The following is an 18,003-nucleotide window of genomic DNA, read 5'->3' as shown; positions in this document are numbered from 1 at the left end:
TCAAACCAGTCGTAATGTTTTTATACAGGTGTCCCAGAACTCGCGGATCAAACTTAGAGTGCGTTTTCTTAGTGATAACTGAAAGCAATAGCGTTTAAATAAAAGTACAGGGTATAATAGATTATTTGTAATGAATAATTAAAGTTGTCCAATCAGAAGGACGCTGTTAATTTGAGTTTCAGGTAAATTTAACAAACAGTTTGAATTGCCTAGCAACATAATTCTAGTAAGAATGGTATGGAATTTCCAGTAAATGTTTGGGCAACTGTGAAGATTTTGACAACGTCAAGTTATAATTTAATTCGAAATTGTCAAACTTTGTATTGAAATCATGTAGGTATACAGCGGCAGAATATGCCGAAATGCTCATTCTTTATGGAGAGTGCGGGCGCAATGCACGTGAAGATGCAAGAGAATATGCAATACGTTTTTCGGGACGTTTGCCATAACGTATTTCTACGGTTGGTGGTCCCTCGCGAGAAGCTAGAACGCCAGAGACTGAAGATGCTGTTCTTCAGTCCTTTGATGACGACGGTAGAAGAAGAATATTTGAAGAACTGTATTTACCGCAAACCTATCAATATTTTAGAAGAACTGAATGACCAAATTCACCAAGCACTGGCTACTGTTATTCCTAATATGCTTAGACTGGCAAGGGAAAATTTAATAAAACGAGCTTGCCTGTTGCTTCAGATGAAAGGTGGTCAATTTGAACACTTGTTATAAATTATTCTTTTTATTTTGCATGTTTCTTATTTCATTTATTGCATTCCACATCGTTTAAGTTATAAAATTTGATCCTAAATTTTTACTAATAATGATACTAAAATAAATAGGTTAGTTCAATCCAGTTTTGTCTTCTTTTTTTCAGAACTGCCACTGTGCTTGATCTGTTGTTCAAAACCTACGTGTAACTCCAGCTTTTTTTGCAATGTCAAGAATGTTCCTAAAAGTCTTTTCTTTCATTTCGACGATGACGCGTCCCGCTCGGGTAGCTGCGCTAATACGTTGCTGATGCAGCGCACAGGAGATTCCGATTCACTTCAGAGGTCCTGCATATTTCACTTTTTACTAAGATTTTTAAGGTAGTAATTTCGTGCTTTCGGTTCATATCTATGAATGCTGTTTTAATAACATCTTGAGGAAAGATGTTCTTCAAAGGCAAACAACTAAGACTTCAATTCTAGACTTGAAATCACGAAACTGTCACAATTACTTCGTGAAACAAAATATTATCTACTTTTTCAAAAAAAAAGCAGGGTTTATAACATATCAAGGAGAACCCTCCCACCTTAACTAAACGATATTTGTGAGAGTTTCAATGAATCAGCAATACAGGATCAGCGAACACGAAATTCTTTATTATGTTGTGACAACTCAAAAGTACAATTGTTTGTTATTATATGCCTACTACAAAACACAACACATGGCAACACCAAAGGGTAAAATTGCCAAACTCTAACACCCCCCCTCAAGTTACAGCTGAGGTGTTGTCGGATTGAAGTCCCAATCCAAGAATACATCTGGCATGATTGTCTTTGGATAAGGCTTTCGTTAGTACATCTGCTATCATTTTCTCGGTCGGTAGGTACAGGATCTTGATGGGATGTTTCTTCACTGCGTCGCGAATAAAATGGTATCTAACATCAATATGTTTCGATCTTGCATGATAGACGGAATTTTCGGTTAATTTTCCAACACCTTGATTATCGTTAAAAACCACAACGTTTGCTAGTGATTGAAATCCCAATTCCTTGAGGTAACCAATTAGAAAAACTGCTTCCTTGGATGCATCACTGAGTGCCATATATTCGGCTTCGGTAGACGATAATGCGACGGTTCGTTGCTTTCTGGATTCCCAGGAGAAAGCAGCGCCGGAGAGTATGAAAGTTGATCCCGTGTAAGATCTTCTGTCAATCTCGCAGTTCGCCCAGTCTGCGTCTACGTAGCAGGTTAAATTATCCTGATTCTTCCTGTAGATGAGTTTCTTGTCGATGGTTCCTTTCAGATATCTAAGAACTCTCTTAGCCGCTGTGCAATGTTTCTTGCGGTAACAATTGCTGAATTGACTCAGGACGCTCACAGCATGTGATACATCTGGACGAGTCCCCACTGCAACATACATAAGCGCTCCTATTAGCTCTCTAAAAGGAAAATTTGTATCTTCGTTGTCATCTTCAGAATGAAGTTCAGAAAGTTTAGATCCAACTGCAAGCGGTGTCAAAACGGGCTTACAATCTTCCATGCGATATCTCTTCAAGATTTCCCGGATATATCCTGCTTGAGACAGGCATATTTCATTTTCATTTTGCTCTATTTGAATGCCCAAACAGTATTTTGCTAAACCAAAATCTTTGATACGAAAAGTTTTGGAAAGAACGTCTTTGATTTGCCTTTCTCTTTCCTGATTTCCGGAGATAATTAATATATCGTCCACGTAGATCAAAACAAATGTTCTCGTGTTTTTGTCAACGTACACACACGGATCTGCATTTGTTGGAACAAGTCCTGCTCTTTTCATCGTTTTATCTGTTTCGTAGTTCCATTGTCGACCTGCTTGTCGCAACCCGTACAGAGCCTTACGAAGTTTGCAAATTTTATTTTCACCTTGAAGATCTCTCAACATAACTCTAGCTTTTTTCACAAGTGTATGATCATCTTCTTCTTCATCGATGATTCGTTGGAGCATTTCTTTGAGCAATGCGGGTTTTTCCATAAAAACTTCCGTGTCTATTTTACCGTTTAAATATGCGCTTGTTACATCTAGCTGCGATATTTTCAAATTGTATTTAGCTGCTAGGGCCACCAACAACCTCAATGAGCTTAAACGAGCAACTGGCGCAAACGTGTCATGGAAGTCAATCCCGGGTCTCTGAGTAAATCCCTTAGCCACTACTCTCGCCTTACGTCGGTCTAAGGTTCCATCAGCTGCATACTTGTTGCGGAGAACTGTCCTGCAACCCACTACTTTGGCGTGATCTGGCTTGTCGACGACATCCCATGTATCGTTGATGACTAGACTCTTAATCTCAGATAGGATGGCATCCTTCCATTCGTCCTTATCTGCACCGTGGATAGCTTCTGAAAAAGGAATTTCAGATGCTGCCATGACAAACAAAGTCTATCTCTTCGTATCGCGGATCTTCATTCGAAGTTGGTTCAATGTTCGATCTGTCGACTACAACACGAAGATTTTGATTGTAGATCATGTGATACTGTTTCTTCGGTCTTCCAACTTTTCCAGTTAAAACCTTGCGAGGTCTTCCCGGACCCCTCTTGGTTTTGATTGCGTCATCCATTTTCTCGATCTCTTCGTCTGGAGTGACTATCTCACCTGCGATTTCGTCTTCTTCGAAATTTTCTTGCATCAATGGAATTTCTTGCATATTGACAGTTGGAGCCTTTGTCTCTTCTGGACTGTTTTCCCCCCCACAAATGTCAATATCAACTCTTCCGCTAGGATCCATATTGCCCAATACATCGGAGAGCTTAAACCTTCCATTTAAAGTTTCGCTTGAGATTATATCTTCGTACTCATTGCTTTTGAATTCTTCGAAGAATTTGACATCTCTCGAAATTCGAATTTTTTGCTCTGACGGTATCCACACTCGATACCCTTTTGGATAATCTGAATAACCAACAAATATTCCTTCAACAGTTTTCGAGTCAAACTTCCCTCGATTAGTTGATTTATCCAAAACATAAGCTTTGCAACCAAATATTTGTAGATGACTAACATCTGGAGACTTCCCAGTCCAACGTTCATAGGGAATATCTCCGTCAATACTTTTGGAGATGCATCTGTTTCGAACGTGATTTGCTGTCATTATGGCTTCTCCCCAAAATGATGCAGGAAGACCAGATTCTAATAACATACATCTGGCAGCTTCTACCAGCGTTCTATTCTTCCGTTCTGCCAAACCGTTCTGTTGAGGACTGTAGACCGTAGTCAAACGACGTTGAATACCAAAGTCTCGGAAAAACTTGTCCATTTCCTTGTTGCAATATTCTTTTCCATTATCTGATTGAACTGCTTTGATTTTTCTTTCCAATTGTGTTTCCACAAAGTTCTTGTACTCTCTGAATTTTGATGCTACTTCGGATTTCTTCCGAATCAGATACGTTTGAGTCCAGCGACTGTAATCGTCTGTAAAAGTAACAAAATAACGAGCACCACCCTTAGACTCAATTCTCATAGGCCCGCATACATCTGTATGTACGATGTCCAGCAAGTTTGAGGATCGATTAGGGCGTCTTGGAAACGGGGCGGTAGCACACTTGCCAGCGATACAAATTTTGCATGGGTTATTGGTACTCACAGCGCCTTTTAATTTCGCACCAGTAACGAGATTTTCCTTCATCATTACTTCCAAATCTTTGAAATTTAAATGACCAAAACGTCGATGCCAATTGCTAAAAATGTCACATGTCATAGTGACAGATGTAGCACACGCTTCTTGGTGGTTTTCTCGAAGATAGAATAGGTCTCCATCTCGATCTGCTATCATCTTGACACGTCCACGACGATCTTGGATGAATGCCCGATTCTTCGTAAAAAGAACTTCACGATTCTTGTCCACGATCTTCGCAATTGACAACAAATTTGTTCTGAAATCAGGAGCATACAGAGTATTTTTCAATTCAATCTTCTTTGCTTGATTTCCGACGGAGGTTAGTATGTTCACGCTTCCTTTCGCAATTGCCTGAGTTGTTGCGTTACTTGCCAATTTCAGCTGGCATTGAGCTTTTTCTGAATTGATGAACAACTCCTTGTCGTTGCAAATGTGTGATGTACATCCGCTGTCCAAACACCATTTATTGTTAGTTTTCCCCGAAAAATAAGCTTCATGAACAAGTCTAGCCTTTTGGTTTTCTTCTCTCTTCTTTTTGAAGCAATCAGCAGCCTTGTGACCACGTTTACCGCAGTAATTACACTTGTAGGTAATTTTTGGTTTCGAAGATCTTTCGTCTTGTTTCTTGTAGTTGTCTTTTGATGTGTTCGAATCCCTTGAAAAGTGTTTGGAGAACATGACACCGCCGGTTGAACTTCCTTCAAGTTTCTGATTCCGTGCGTCATTCTCCTCGACAATCTTCACCTTTAAATTTTCCACGTTAGGTAAGCTATCTCTGGACTCGATAGCGCATCGAAAATTCTCAAAACTACTAGGTAAACTGTATAGCAACATGATGGACAACAGATCACCATTTATCTCGATGTTCATTCCTTGTAATTTATCGACTGTGTCCATAAATCTGGCTACGTGTTCACGAACGTCGTCATCTTCGCGCATCTTGTGTTGTATCAATTGCTTTAATAACGTTGCCTTGCGTGCCGGTCCTTTGGATTCATATATGGATTCTAGTTTCATCCATATCTCCCGCGAAGTCTCACAACTGCGAATCTGCCTAAGTTCCGATGCGTTCATGGCGAGGATTAAGTCTGATTTTGCCTTGCGATCGGCGGCGATCCATTTCTTTTGCTCCTCTTCCGTGACAGCACGAGCTTCACCTTCACCGGTAATTTCGGGTTTAGGCTTTTCGCCGGATACATACGACCAAGTATCATTCCTGATAAGAAGGGCTTCTACCTGGATCTTCCATGTATCATAATTGCTTTTATTCAACATTTCAAATCTTGTCGAATTTGTGAAACTCATTTCCATTAAATTGCGTTAGATTTTGCGCGATAGCAGTCTTCAAATTTCAATTAATCGTGAACCTGTTTGTACTGGGCCCATAACCTGTGAGAGTTTCAATGAATCAGCAATACAGGATCAGCGAACACGAAATTCTTTATTATGTTGTGACAACTCAAAAGTACAATTGTTTGTTATTATATGCCTACTACAAAACACAACACATGGCAACACCAAAGGGTAAAATTGCCAAACTCTAACAATATTTAATACTTCATCCTTCAGTAATTGTCAATTATATACATCATTTCAGGATGGGATGGAAACCTGTCGAAGCAACTGGTGGAAATTTTTGCTTTCCATGGCAATTACAATCGGTTAGAAAAACTTGTAGGGTGACCCGATTTAGCCCCCATTTTATTTGAATTGGGGGATTAAACCGGATTTCAAATCCAAAAGGTACTCTTTGATTTAATCTTTCACCTTTTAGCCCTCACCTTCTCGACGTTGGTCGCCCTCAGATACATACCTGGCGCTGTGGTGTGGAGCATAATCGTTTTCAGCATAGCGGTGTTGATTGTTGGAACTATAGTTTTATGGTATTTCCTCTCCTTCTACATAGCATCCCTGGTACTTAAGAGTTGTCTTGTAGGTATCAATATTCCGTTTTAAATAATTCAGATGACATTAGAGAGGTACAATATACCATTTCCGAGGATTTAATACGAGTATTGTTCGTAACAGCTATTGTATGGACAGTAATCACCTTAAATCTGATAATAGTTCTGATCGTTCTGTTTAAAAAAATCAGTCTCGTTGTCCAGTTATACAAAGAGACGGCGAAAGTGCTCGCCGCGTTGCCGCTCATGGTCTTCATTCCAGTAGTGGTAAGTACTTTTGGCGGCGGAACCGAAACACAAAATACACGACAATGTCTCAGATAACCCTGCTCCAAAATGTCGTACTGATCGCTTTCGTCACCACGACCGTGTGGATGCTGACTGGTCGAGAACTGTACAAAGAGGGTGAGAATACCTACAGGTACGAGATGAACGGAGTGATGGTATTTACTGTGATTTTCAACTTCGTTATAACGTGCTGGACTCTTCGGTTCTTCGCAGGAATCCAGCACATGGTCATCTCTGGAAGCGTCGCCGCGTGGTACTTTGCCAAGTAAGAACCAAGAGAAACCTGCGAGCCCGTTTAACGTCTATGTTTCAGAAACAAACAGTACTTGGATTCTCCAATTTGTACCAGTTTCTGCAACGCGATGAACTTCCATCTTGGTACTGTCGCGTTCGGATCGTTCATTTTGACTTTGTTCGCCGTGGTCAAGGCGATACTGAGGGCATGCTTCAGAAACGCCTGTTGCAGATGTGTCACTACCGTGTACTGTAGTACCGTGGAAGTGATCCTCAAGTTCTTGTCGAACAATTCCTTCATAGAAACAGGTACCACTCCGACTTTGCAGATTACAACTTCACCAACATGTTCTTGCAGCGATCCACGGACAGTCGTACTTAAGGTCTGCAAAGAGGGTTACAAAGTTGTTGATCAGCAACGCCGCCAGTGTCACAGCCATCAACTGCGTGGGAGACTTCGTCTTGATGATGATTGGGTTTATTGTAACGGTCGTCGCAACCGGAATTTCGTTTGCTCTGTTCATGGTAAGTCTCTGGAAGAAGTGATACACCAGTTCATGTGATGTTTTTTGCAGAATGCTGAAAAGGGGACTTGGATTCTTCCAGTCGTGATTTGTTTAATCGTCAACATCATCATCATCTCGCTTACGTTCTCAGTGTTTCAAGTGAGTTGACGCGCAAAACATGCAACTTTTTCCACTGAAATATTTCAGATTATCATCGACACCTTGTTCATCTGCTTCTGCGAAGAGTCGGTCATAAACGACGGCACATCAAGGCCCTACTGCATGTCGAGAGGACTGATGGAATTCGTCGAAAATTCAAAGAAACTGAACGGAAACGAGAACACGCAACAAGAAACAGAAAATTACGACTCTAAGATGTAATTGAAAATATTTTTCTATTGTATTTTAACTTTTGCATTTTTGCCATGTTTGCAATAGAGTGGTATGAATAAAAAAAAGCATTTGTTCTTGCTTCGAGCAAAAGCTTCGAGAGTAGAGTATGTCCTTCACCTTTTACTTTAAAAATAAGCCAACACTTCAGCCTGAAGCATTTACTTCAAATTTACTGTTGTACATAGGAGCAAAAGCTTTTGCAAGAAGCAATTGCTACAGGGGACACTTCGAATCGTAGTATTTGATGAAGTTAATGGTTCAACTGAAGCAAACACGTCAGTTTTAACCTCGGTTTTAACGAAGGGGCAGTGCCGCAGTGGTTAACTTCAGAGCGAGGATTTTCGTTCAAAACGGCATTTTTTGGCACTATCGAAGGAAAAGAAAAAATGCTGAGAGAGAAAAGTCAATGGAGATGATCTACATCGAAAATTGTTATACAAAGCGTCCCACCTAAGAGTTTCAGCACTTATATGGTGGTATATTGGACCAGTAATTGCAGGAACGTCCAAAATTTCACAATGATGCTCATTTGTTTAATGGATATGTGCGTTTTAATACCTTTTGGAACAAGGTTTTATCCTCTTTTTCTTGTAGTATGACTGCCTTTAGGAATTATGTTATGAGGTCTATAAAACACTAGTGGACTTATGAACCCATAATTAAAATGTTTTTATAATTAAACAGTTTAGAAAGAATTGAACAGTTTATTTGATAAAAAAAATTGTTGCAATATTGGAATGTGCCATCAAGGTAAATATTATCGATCTGACAAAAAAATACAAGTGTGTAAAACAACTAAATATAGGTTTTTAACGTGACTCTGACGGGTAGCGTAATTAAAGAGTACTAATCACAAAACCACCGAAGCGGCTGTTTCGCTTTACTTTGTGTTGAGTAATACGGCAGAGTTCGCATTTTACTAAAGCCGCTTCGTGAATAAGAAACCAAACATTTGGTTTGTAGGGAGGTACAAAAAGCTCATAAGAATAAATCTTAAAGAGAAATAGCCCTTATGTTGTGATAACTTATGCTTGTTTTACACGGTCAAAGAAATTGACGAATAAATTCATAAATTAATTCATGAAGAAATTCATGAATAAATTGAAAATGTGAAAGATCAAAGTTTTGCGCACAATAAACTAGGGACTTTTGCACCGCCAATGTGTTGCCAACTTTATCCACTAAACTTGTCGGGGTGACAATGTTATGACAATGCTATATTATTATTTAAATTACCTCACCTTTCAATATCAAAACAAATAAACACTATAATATAAACGATGACAATAATACGCCGGTTGCCGAAACGATACCTTCACATGTGACTTGACAGTTTTCACACTAAAGTTGGTACAAATTTATAAACCGCAATGTAACTAGAATTCTCCAAAAAATTCACGAAAAATTAGAGCTGGTTCTATTTTGACAATTTATTCATCAATTTATTGTCGTCAATTTATTCACGACAATTTTGTGTATTACACGCAACAATAAATTCAAGGTCAAAAAATTCATCAATTTCTTTGACCGTGTAAAACAAGCATTAGAGATACGATATTACACGAGAGGCTAAATGACCCAGGCCATTCCATACTTGTGCGCAAGTCCTATAATTTTGGACGTTATTTAAATTTGACGTTCACGGACCTAGAAAATATCGCAAATTTATTGTTTAAAAATTAGAACAACACTTGCATATCTAATAAGAAACAATACAATAAAAGATCTTCTTTATGTAGTAAACTCATTTATACAGGTGTCCCAGAACTCGCGCGTCAACTGTTAACTGTGAATTTTAATATTTAATCCAACAAGGATTCTACAACAACAAACGCGAAAAGTATATTAGTTTTGAAATAAAAACGATTTTAAGATAACCGATCACACACGCCTTCCTGAAGGTAACTCTACTAAATGTATGCGTTTCCGAGGAAACGATTTTAGATGTTGCTGCTAAAAAAACTGTGATGAAATGTTTGGACAACGAGTTTTATAAGGGTTGATTTGGCACACAAATCCCAGGTCTAGAAAACGACCCGTAGGCGGGTTTTTTATGTAATTTTTTTGATTTTTTTTTAATTTTTAAATAAAAAAATTAAATTTTCAAATTCTAGGGAATTTTGTATTATGTAATTGGTAATTCAAGATAGCGGATGCAACTACATCTGCAACATATGTTAAAAAGTAGAGTTTGAACATTAATATTGGAAGTTTTTTGGTGTAAATGACAATAATACACTGAAATATTGATAACATTTTTTTAGAGATCTATTAAAATATTCTAAAAACATAATTATATCTTTAGTTTGTGTTCTACTCATCTACTGTTCTTTGCCTAACGTGCAGCACGCGGTACAGTACCATGCGGTACATGTAACAACAAAGCACCCAAGTTACTAACGCATGCGTATTGGTCAGGATCGTCCTGGGTTATTTAGCCTCTCGTCGATATTACACACTGGACAAACAAGTGTCCCAAGATCTCTTTGAATTTTATATTTCTATTGCTTAACCCGCCAGAGTCACGTTAAAAGGAAGGTTTCATCTCTTTGGCCCTCGATCACTACCTGGAAGATCCCTTTGGTGGCGGCCGATGGTCGAACTCAACCATCAGATTAAGACAAATTAGGGATGGTGGTCCATCTAGGTGACACCCTCAAAATTATGGTGGAAAACAAAAACGGTTACATAAAAAAATTCCAGAAATATCGAAAAACTATGGCGATGGGCTAAAGCGACCAGGTCAGAAATCAGAGTCTTACAAAGCTGATTGGCCCTTTTGGTCAAGTAGGGGGTGCGAAAGTGGGGTGTTCGGAAATATTCGAAACGAACGCGGAGACGGAACCATGATAGACAGACTCTCTCCGGGTTGGAACTCCAAAGTAGCTGGAAGTACGTTCAGCAGTCATTTTCGTGTCCACGTGTAGTCTACAAGGTAAATGATTTCTCTAATTCTTCGACATTATTTGTAGTCAAAATTTAACTTCACTGTCATTCTTAATTCTTTCTTGCACCAGATTAACGTAAACTATGTTCCGTGGGAATTCGACTATAACAAAAAACTATCTTTAAACTCTTTCACTTGATTTGTTTGTGTTTTAAAACACCTTGTTTGTACCTCATTTCTTTCCGCCATTCTTGCCTTAATGAAGGTATTCTTTCATGTTTGGGAAAAATGCCAACCACTGGGGCCTAAATCTGGGAAGATATTTGAAACCAGCTTTATAGATATAAATAGATAGCCACGAAATTCTTCTGTTATAACCTCAAGCAAACCTCACTTCAATTACATTTTTTTTCTTGGTAGTGTTCGATCAAAAATAATCATTCATAATCTCAACAACTGTTATTATAACTCCAGTTTTATCCCCGCAACAAATCTTTTGGTTAATGATGGCCAAAAGACTTCAAAGACCAAAAAAGAGTCCACTTCTATTCTACTACATATTACGATTTTTAACATTCTTATACAATCTCTTTTTCTGGAATTACATATTTTATTTTTCAGTTCTAAATACGTCGTATTTATGTCTCTAAGATGACAAATTTATCACTATGTGGGTTACGAGTCATGTTTGCGGTGAAAAATATTTAGGAAAGTATTCCTACAAGCTCTAGTTTATTACTGAAAGACTATAAATTATAATTTTAGAGACAAATTTTCAGAAAAAGCTTTCACAGAAGTAATTTTTTTCATAATTTTGTTCAAAATAAAACTCAGATAAAACATGGTTGTATATTTTCTCAATATTACAATTAAATAATTGGAATAGATTATTTGAGCAATCATAATTAATGGAAAGTTTCAACAGTGGCTGTACGGAATATGTACTCGTACATATACATACGTGTATGTACATGGCAATATTTATTTGGAACATAATTTGTTTGCTTTGAGCATTTCTTTCTACAAATAATAAACAGTCTTCTTATCTAAAAACGTAGATAAGATTACAATATGCAAAATCGATCAAGGTCGATTTGTTGTTATTCCGTTCCGAACGATATTTTCAGAAGAAAGAAGGGCAAGTAATAGTAAATTTTCCAAATTTTTGTAGCGCCATTCAAAATTATTTCTTTACATTAAAATGCTTTACTTTTGTCGTCATATCGTACAACCCAAACACAAACATTCCATTGTAAACATGTATGAACACGCGACTTTACAGCTTTTCAATAGTGAAGATTTCTGTGGTGGTAGTTGTAGATTTTTCCTCTGCCAAAAGTGACTTTATTAACGTAATAACAATTGTTGTAGAACAACACAATGGGCAATTTGACGTCGAATATTCTGGAAGAGCAACAGGTCAGTACCGTAGATAATAAAGCAACTGGATTTCTACTACATATGATTTCAATATGTTTCAGCTCGGGGAATTCAAGAAAATTAGTTCTAACGCAGACGCAGATGTAGAACTTCCAGCTCCACCAGAAAGTCGCACACTCACAGATAAAAAGGGATTCGTTATTTTTGGAATCTTGATGTTAGTTCTTGTAAGTACCTCTTCTGATCATCAAAAAAATTCCAAAAACGAAATATTTTTTCTTGCGTTGTTGTTACTTAAAATACACTTCGCGGAATTAAAAATGAACTGGAATACATTTTTAAATATTAAAACCCTTTCAGTTTCCCTTTCTGATCTACACTCTGGTAAAATCTGACATAAGAAGACTAGGTCATGGAGTCGACAGTTGTGGGAATCTCTGTGGTGTCGCCAACGCAAAAATCTCCGGAATAAATTGTTCTGGACAGGACTACTCAAACCAGCCGTAAGTTTTTTATACAGGGTCATTATAAATGATTGTCTCATCGCAGTAGGCGTTGGTGACGTAGTTGAATGTGCCGCAAGCTTCATAACATGAATGAGACTAGTATCGCCGATAGGTGACGCTACCGGCGGTAGTGGAAATCTGACGTTGCGAGGGTAGCGGCACATTCAAAATTTGTGTGGGTATTCAACGTCAACTACGATGGGACAATCATTTATAATAACCCTGTACATGGAGTTACCATTCATGACACTTTTGTATTTCAGATACGAAAAAATTCTAATATCCGAAAATAAACAAATATGTACCAGCGAGTGTCCATTTACTCAGTGAGTATGCTCAAATTTCCAAACCTTCAATATTTTGCTGTTTGCATTATGAAGGTTTCATCCCAACTCTTAAAATGATATGAAATTCTTTGTTACAGTGTTCAAAAAGGCAAGAAGTGCATTGACGAAGATGATATATTCGGAAACAACACGATTTATACCGCAGTATGTATTGTGTGTTGATTTATCCTCACAGTTGGCGCTGAAGAGTCGATTGTGAACGCACCACAGATTACAGATCGAGATCACGGATCAACTGCTTAAATCTAGCCTCACTTTTTGCCTTGTTGTATGTTTACTCTGCGGACGGGCGAGTGTTGCGTTCACAATCGACTCTTCAACGCCAACTATGGCACACAGTTTTGGTATGTTACCAGCACCTGCTTAGTAGCAAAATTCGTAAATATGCAACTGACATAACATGGATAGATGAGTCTACAGGGGTGTTACCGTCAGAGCTTTGTCCATCCTAGTTTCTTGCTTTCGTTATTGTTCTTAATAACATTTCACTTCTTGAAAAAAATATTATCTACATTTTCAAAAAGTTCCAAGGCTTGTAACATATCAAGGAGAATCTTCGCACCTTAGCTGAATGATATTTAACACTGCTGTTTCAGGAAGTTTGGCAATACACTCTAAACTCTTGGTGGAAGTTTATAATAGACATCGTCATAACCATAGGTAGAGATTTATTCAAAAAATAACACTTTTATGGCAATATTTTTTCAGTTCTGAGCATCGGAATGTTGGTTTTATTCAGATACATCCCTGGAGTGATCGTGTGGGGTGTTTCAGTTTTCAGCCTCATCGTTGCCGTTGCTGTGACAAGCTTTTTTTGGTAACAAAATCCTTATTTTGCAATTGCCATTGCCACGTGATATTTTTTAGGTTCAATTTCAAACAAGATAATAATCAAGGTTGGTTATCCCTCGCGCTCATCTCTACTGTTTTTACCATCATCATCATTATTCTTTTTGTGGTCATGTTCAAAAGAATCCAACTAATCATTCAGCTGTACAAAGAAACGACCAAAGCAATATTTGCAATGCCCGCAATAATATTTCTTCCACTAATCGTGAGTAATTTTAAGTAGCTCTTATCTCTTCATTGATGATGTTTTCGGCTAGACACTAATCATCCAAGTATTCGTTTTGACGTTGATGATCGTGACGTCAGTATGGATGGCAACTGCACGCGAGCTCAAAAAAGACCAACAGAATACATATCAGTATTATCAAAATGGCGCGATGCAGTTTGCAATGGCGTTCAACATCATCGTTACAATTTGGGCGTTGCAGTTTTTCGCGGGGTGTCAATACATGACGCTGGCAGGAAGCGTCGCTCAGTGGTTTTTCAAAAAGTACAAAATATCTACAATCTGGGAAGAAATATCTTGACGTTGGAAATTTTCAGGAACCAGGCGAATTCTCCAATCGTGGTTAGTTTTACCAACACGATGCGCTTTCACTTGGGTACCATCGCTGTAGGCTCTTTTATAATAACTCTGATGGCTCTTATCAGAGCTGTGATAAGATCGTTAATCAACAACAACAAGTTGAAGTGGTTGTGTGACTGTTGTTGTGGCAACCTGGAGGCGTTACTTAAATTCCTGTCAAAAAATTCGTACATAGAAACTGGTAGGTTTTCACCCAGGATCAATCAATCTTCATTTCTCAAGTTGTACCTTGTAGCAATTCATGGCCAGTCGTTCTTCCGGTCGGGCAAACGAGCTGCAAAGCAGTTGATCACTAATGCTGGTAGTGTGATCGCTCTAAACTCAGTTGGAGATTTTGTTATGGTCATGACACAATTTATTTTAGTTGCCATTTCCACAGCAATTGCTTATGCACTATTTCTGGTAATTTGCTTTCTTCAAAAGTGAGAAGCTTTCTGACTACTTTTTATTTCAGGATAGCCCCAATAATCTACTGTTGCCTACAGTAATAAGCTTCATTCTGAACTTAATCATTGTGGTGATTATATTTGGTGTATTTGGGGTAAGTCAAATGTGAGATTTCGATACAATTTATTAACCTGATTCATTGTAGACTACTGTAGATACATTGTTCATTTGTTTTTGTGAAGACAAGTCGATCAATGATGGCACCACCAAACCCTATTACATGTCGAAAGGGCTTATGCAGTTTGTGGAGAATTCTAAGAAGTTTTACAAAGAGAATTGATTAAAATATTATAAACTGTAAAAGATGTAACTTTGTTTTAAAAGGTGTTTCGAGTAATTTTGTTTCTTTTAGTTCTGTATTACAAATAGCAGATAGTGTTTTTTATTACCGTTTTTTGTATTGGAATAATTTTATGCTATAATAAATATATTCAAAACTTATAACTTGCATTAGAATGATATTAATATGGTTCAATACAATAGACAATGAGAAATATATATAAATTTAAAAAGAGGTGAAAAAATACATATAAAAGTTGATAAAAAAATTTAGATAAAAAGACGAATCTTGAGAGTATTCTTTATTATTATTTAAAAAAAGTTGAATTTTTTAACGTATGTCAAAATTCAAAACTAATGCGATTTTAGGCAGACAAGTGAACTAATTAGAGAAATTCTGCAACAGTGGACTACATTTTAATTTTTGAGAAAACTACTCATTTTAACGAAAAACTTTATTTAGGTTTTAAGCCACATTTTTCGTAAGGAGTTCACCCTGAAATTTATTCCCAACCATTTACTAACACCCTGTATGTATACCTAAAGTACAGGGTGTCTCAGTTTCTACCCTAATATCTCGGTTATGTGGCAACGGATTTTTATGAAATTTAAAATACAGATATTTTAGACGGTGAAGATTCAGTTAGTAATTTTAACGTTTCTTTTATTGAAAATTAAGCGCAATTATTATTAGATTGCTAAACATTAAAAAATAGGTGTCTATACAAACAATTAACTAAATCACTCGTGTGATTAAACGAAAAGATTAGATTTTCTTGTTAAAAATGTAATCTAAATTTTGAAGGTCTATATTTGAATCAATTGATGAAAAGTTGCCAAGCAACATTTTGTGCACCCCTTAAAATCTGTCAAAAGTGGGCGCGCTTTATTAGAAAAGTCAAATTGTATAAATTTAATGGAGATACTCTACAAGTAGACTACTATGGCAGAAATTTCAATATTGTTAAAAAAGGAAACAATTTTCGCCTATGGAGAGTGTCGTAAGAACTTCAATGACACAGTTCGTTTTCTCGTGGAACACTATCCAAATGTAGGCTTTACAAAATTAAGGTTAAGAGAGTCGTCAATATGAAAACACAGGAAGCGTACGTGAACTAAATTACCTTGCTAAAATATCCCGATCGTGTTTTAGTCTTTTATGAGAGAATTAAAACATCCAGTGTAATAAATGACGCCCAAATGTTGTCTTGAACTTTGTAAGTGTTTGTAAGGTTAGAAAGATAAACGTCAAATATGTCACCTGCGTTTGTACGAAGAGGGGTGACCAAAATTCGGGGATAATGCATATTTGTCATACGCGTCTACGTTTTTGCATCTGCAGATATTAGGCTCGAAAGTCTTAGCTGAGACACCTGTATAATAATAGATAAATATATCAAGATGGATTCTAAAAGGGATGGAGTGTAGAGAAAAAGAAATAGCGTAAAAGCAGATGAAAAAAAAGTGTAAGAAGGAGAGAAGAGAAAAATGTATGAGAAAAAGTCAAAATAAAAAAAAAGGAAAATAAAACAACCATACAATTAAAAAATGACTAGGCAGAATTGAGTTCCTATTAAGAAAGAAAGAAAGCAGAAATGAAAATAAAAAAGAAGATTAGATTAAAAGAGAAAAATTTTTCGGTGAAAAAATAGAAAATGCATGAAGAACATTGCAAGAATTAGTGGAAAATATAAAACCTCAAGCAAGCAAAAAAGAAATGTTTTTATTGATCGCATTTCAAGGATCTACAGTAAAACTCTTCATTTCGGATTTTTTTCTTGTCATGATGCTTTCGTGATTGTAGAAATAAAAGCACGAATCTCACATGAGTGCTTTATTTCCGAACAAAATAAAAGCACGAATGAAAAGAGAAGAATAATTGAATCTTTCATTTGCACAAAAACTTAAAACATACCTGGGTGTATTATTTCAAAATAATATAGTGAAACAGAGTTTTGATCTAAAACTATGGCTACTTTTTATTATTCCACTTTGATTGACTCACGATTGTTACTTAACAAGATTGTAAAAGATTAAACTTGTTAGATACCAACATCCTCCCTAAAATATTACTCATTAGATCGATACAAATAAAATGACTCATTGCTCTAAATCTAATCTGCCTAATTTTAGCCTTGACATTTGAACAAGCACCTGCCGCGATAAATGATTTCTCTTGACATTGATAAGAATAAACAAGAGTACTACAAATGTTACCTTCAATAATTGTAATGACATTAATTCATTAATTTTGTACAACTAGTTTTACATACCTCGACATATTCAACACTAATTAAGTGGCTAGGGTTTAGTTCAGCGAAATGTCAGTAATCCAGTACTACTGACGTCAAAACTTATCGCATGACTCAACTGTCACACTCGTTCAGCAGACATCTACAGATAAGCTAGCATACGTTGCTGACAAATTAAGATCTTAAAAGCGGAGAACGTCGTAATGTTATCTCTACATTCAAGTTCCATTAGTGTTTTATTTGAAAAATGAATGCTAGACATGCTATTCTAGCATGAGTCAGAGATAATTTAGGAAAATTTAGCCTCTGGAAAATTATTTTCTCTCTAACTATATTTGAGAGGTCAGGTTTACAATTTTGCAATAAAATTATATTACAGTTAAATATTTACGATTAAACAACTTTCCGTGTTGTCCCAGTAAAAACGTTTTCAAGTGAGATCATTGTACGTTTTAAATGAACAATGCAATTTGTTAAAGCCTATCTCCCTTTGTAACAAAATAAAACAGTTTTTTCACTACTAGTCTTAGAAGGCGTCATTATTGACTCTCGAACTGAACCCAGAAGTAGAATTTCTCTCCTACTAGTTAATAATTTTTCATTATTAACCAGTGGTTAATAATGAACAGCCGTCACCTAGCAACGAAAGATTTTCTTTGATTTCATTGGTTAACGTAGACAGACGATTTTCAATTTTCATAGCAACCGTTGAAAAATGAGAACTCGGATCGTCGCATCGGACAAAATAATTTAATTAATAATTATTATTAGAAAGAGTTTTAACGTATCTAGT

The 18,003-nt window shown here is 36.8% G+C and overlaps 2 protein-coding genes and 1 long non-coding RNA gene across 6 annotated transcripts; 2 read left to right on the top strand and 1 right to left on the bottom strand.

Moving 5' to 3' along the window:
* Positions 1-393: 393 nt before the first annotated feature.
* LOC138129301 (choline transporter-like protein 1) lies at positions 394-7,665 on the top strand. Its single transcript, XM_069045625.1, has 8 exons — positions 394-559; positions 6,127-6,266; positions 6,461-6,523; positions 6,577-6,809; positions 6,858-7,087; positions 7,137-7,303; positions 7,354-7,443; positions 7,492-7,665. The coding sequence occupies exons 1-8, from the start codon at positions 394-396 to the stop codon at positions 7,663-7,665; spliced, it is 1,263 nt and encodes a 420-aa protein (XP_068901726.1).
* Positions 7,666-10,453: 2,788 nt separating this feature from the next.
* LOC138130271 (choline transporter-like protein 1) lies at positions 10,454-15,127 on the top strand. Of its 4 annotated transcripts, none has more exons than XM_069046717.1 (14): positions 10,454-10,612; positions 11,936-11,983; positions 12,046-12,171; positions 12,305-12,447; positions 12,714-12,776; positions 12,875-12,941; positions 13,394-13,457; positions 13,506-13,614; positions 13,665-13,851; positions 13,904-14,136; positions 14,190-14,413; positions 14,468-14,634; positions 14,687-14,773; positions 14,825-15,127. In XM_069046717.1, the coding sequence occupies exons 2-14, from the start codon at positions 11,945-11,947 to the stop codon at positions 14,957-14,959; spliced, it is 1,644 nt and encodes a 547-aa protein (XP_068902818.1). In that variant the 5' UTR covers positions 10,454-10,612; positions 11,936-11,944; the 3' UTR covers positions 14,960-15,127. The 4 variants fall into 4 exon arrangements, with proteins under 4 accessions (XP_068902818.1, XP_068902832.1, XP_068902824.1 ...); XM_069046731.1 differs by lacking the exon at positions 10,454-10,612 and adding an exon at positions 11,633-11,702; XM_069046723.1 differs by lacking the exon at positions 10,454-10,612 and adding an exon at positions 11,644-11,712.
* Positions 15,128-16,661: 1,534 nt separating this feature from the next.
* On the bottom strand, positions 16,662-17,394 carry LOC138141281 (uncharacterized). Its single transcript, XR_011163061.1, has 2 exons — positions 17,232-17,394; positions 16,662-17,019 (listed from the first exon to the last, which is right to left on the bottom strand). It is a non-coding gene; the product is annotated as an uncharacterized lncRNA (long non-coding RNA).
* Positions 17,395-18,003: the final 609 nt, after the last annotated feature.

This window comes from Tenebrio molitor, chromosome 1 (genome assembly GCF_963966145.1).
Source record: "Tenebrio molitor chromosome 1, icTenMoli1.1, whole genome shotgun sequence".
NCBI lineage: Eukaryota > Metazoa > Arthropoda > Insecta > Coleoptera > Tenebrionidae > Tenebrio > Tenebrio molitor.
This window is presented reverse-complemented; position numbering and strand designations above follow the sequence as displayed.

Coding starts and splice junctions, on each gene's coding strand:
- LOC138129301 (XM_069045625.1), top strand. CDS start 394: ATGCACGTGAAGATGCAAGAGAATATGCAATACGTTTTTCGGGACGTT. Junction 6,267..6,460: donor CCTTCTACATAGCATCCCTG/GTACTTAAGAGT, acceptor CTCGTTGTCCAG/TTATACAAAGAGACGGCGAA. Junction 7,088..7,136: donor CAATTCCTTCATAGAAACAG/GTACCACTCCGA, acceptor ATGTTCTTGCAG/CGATCCACGGACAGTCGTAC.
- LOC138130271 (XM_069046711.1), top strand. CDS start 11,827: ATGAACACGCGACTTTACAGCTTTTCAATAGTGAAGATTTCTGTGGTG. Junction 14,137..14,189: donor GCTCAGTGGTTTTTCAAAAA/GTACAAAATATC, acceptor GGAAATTTTCAG/GAACCAGGCGAATTCTCCAA. Junction 14,635..14,686: donor TTGCTTATGCACTATTTCTG/GTAATTTGCTTT, acceptor TTTTTATTTCAG/GATAGCCCCAATAATCTACT.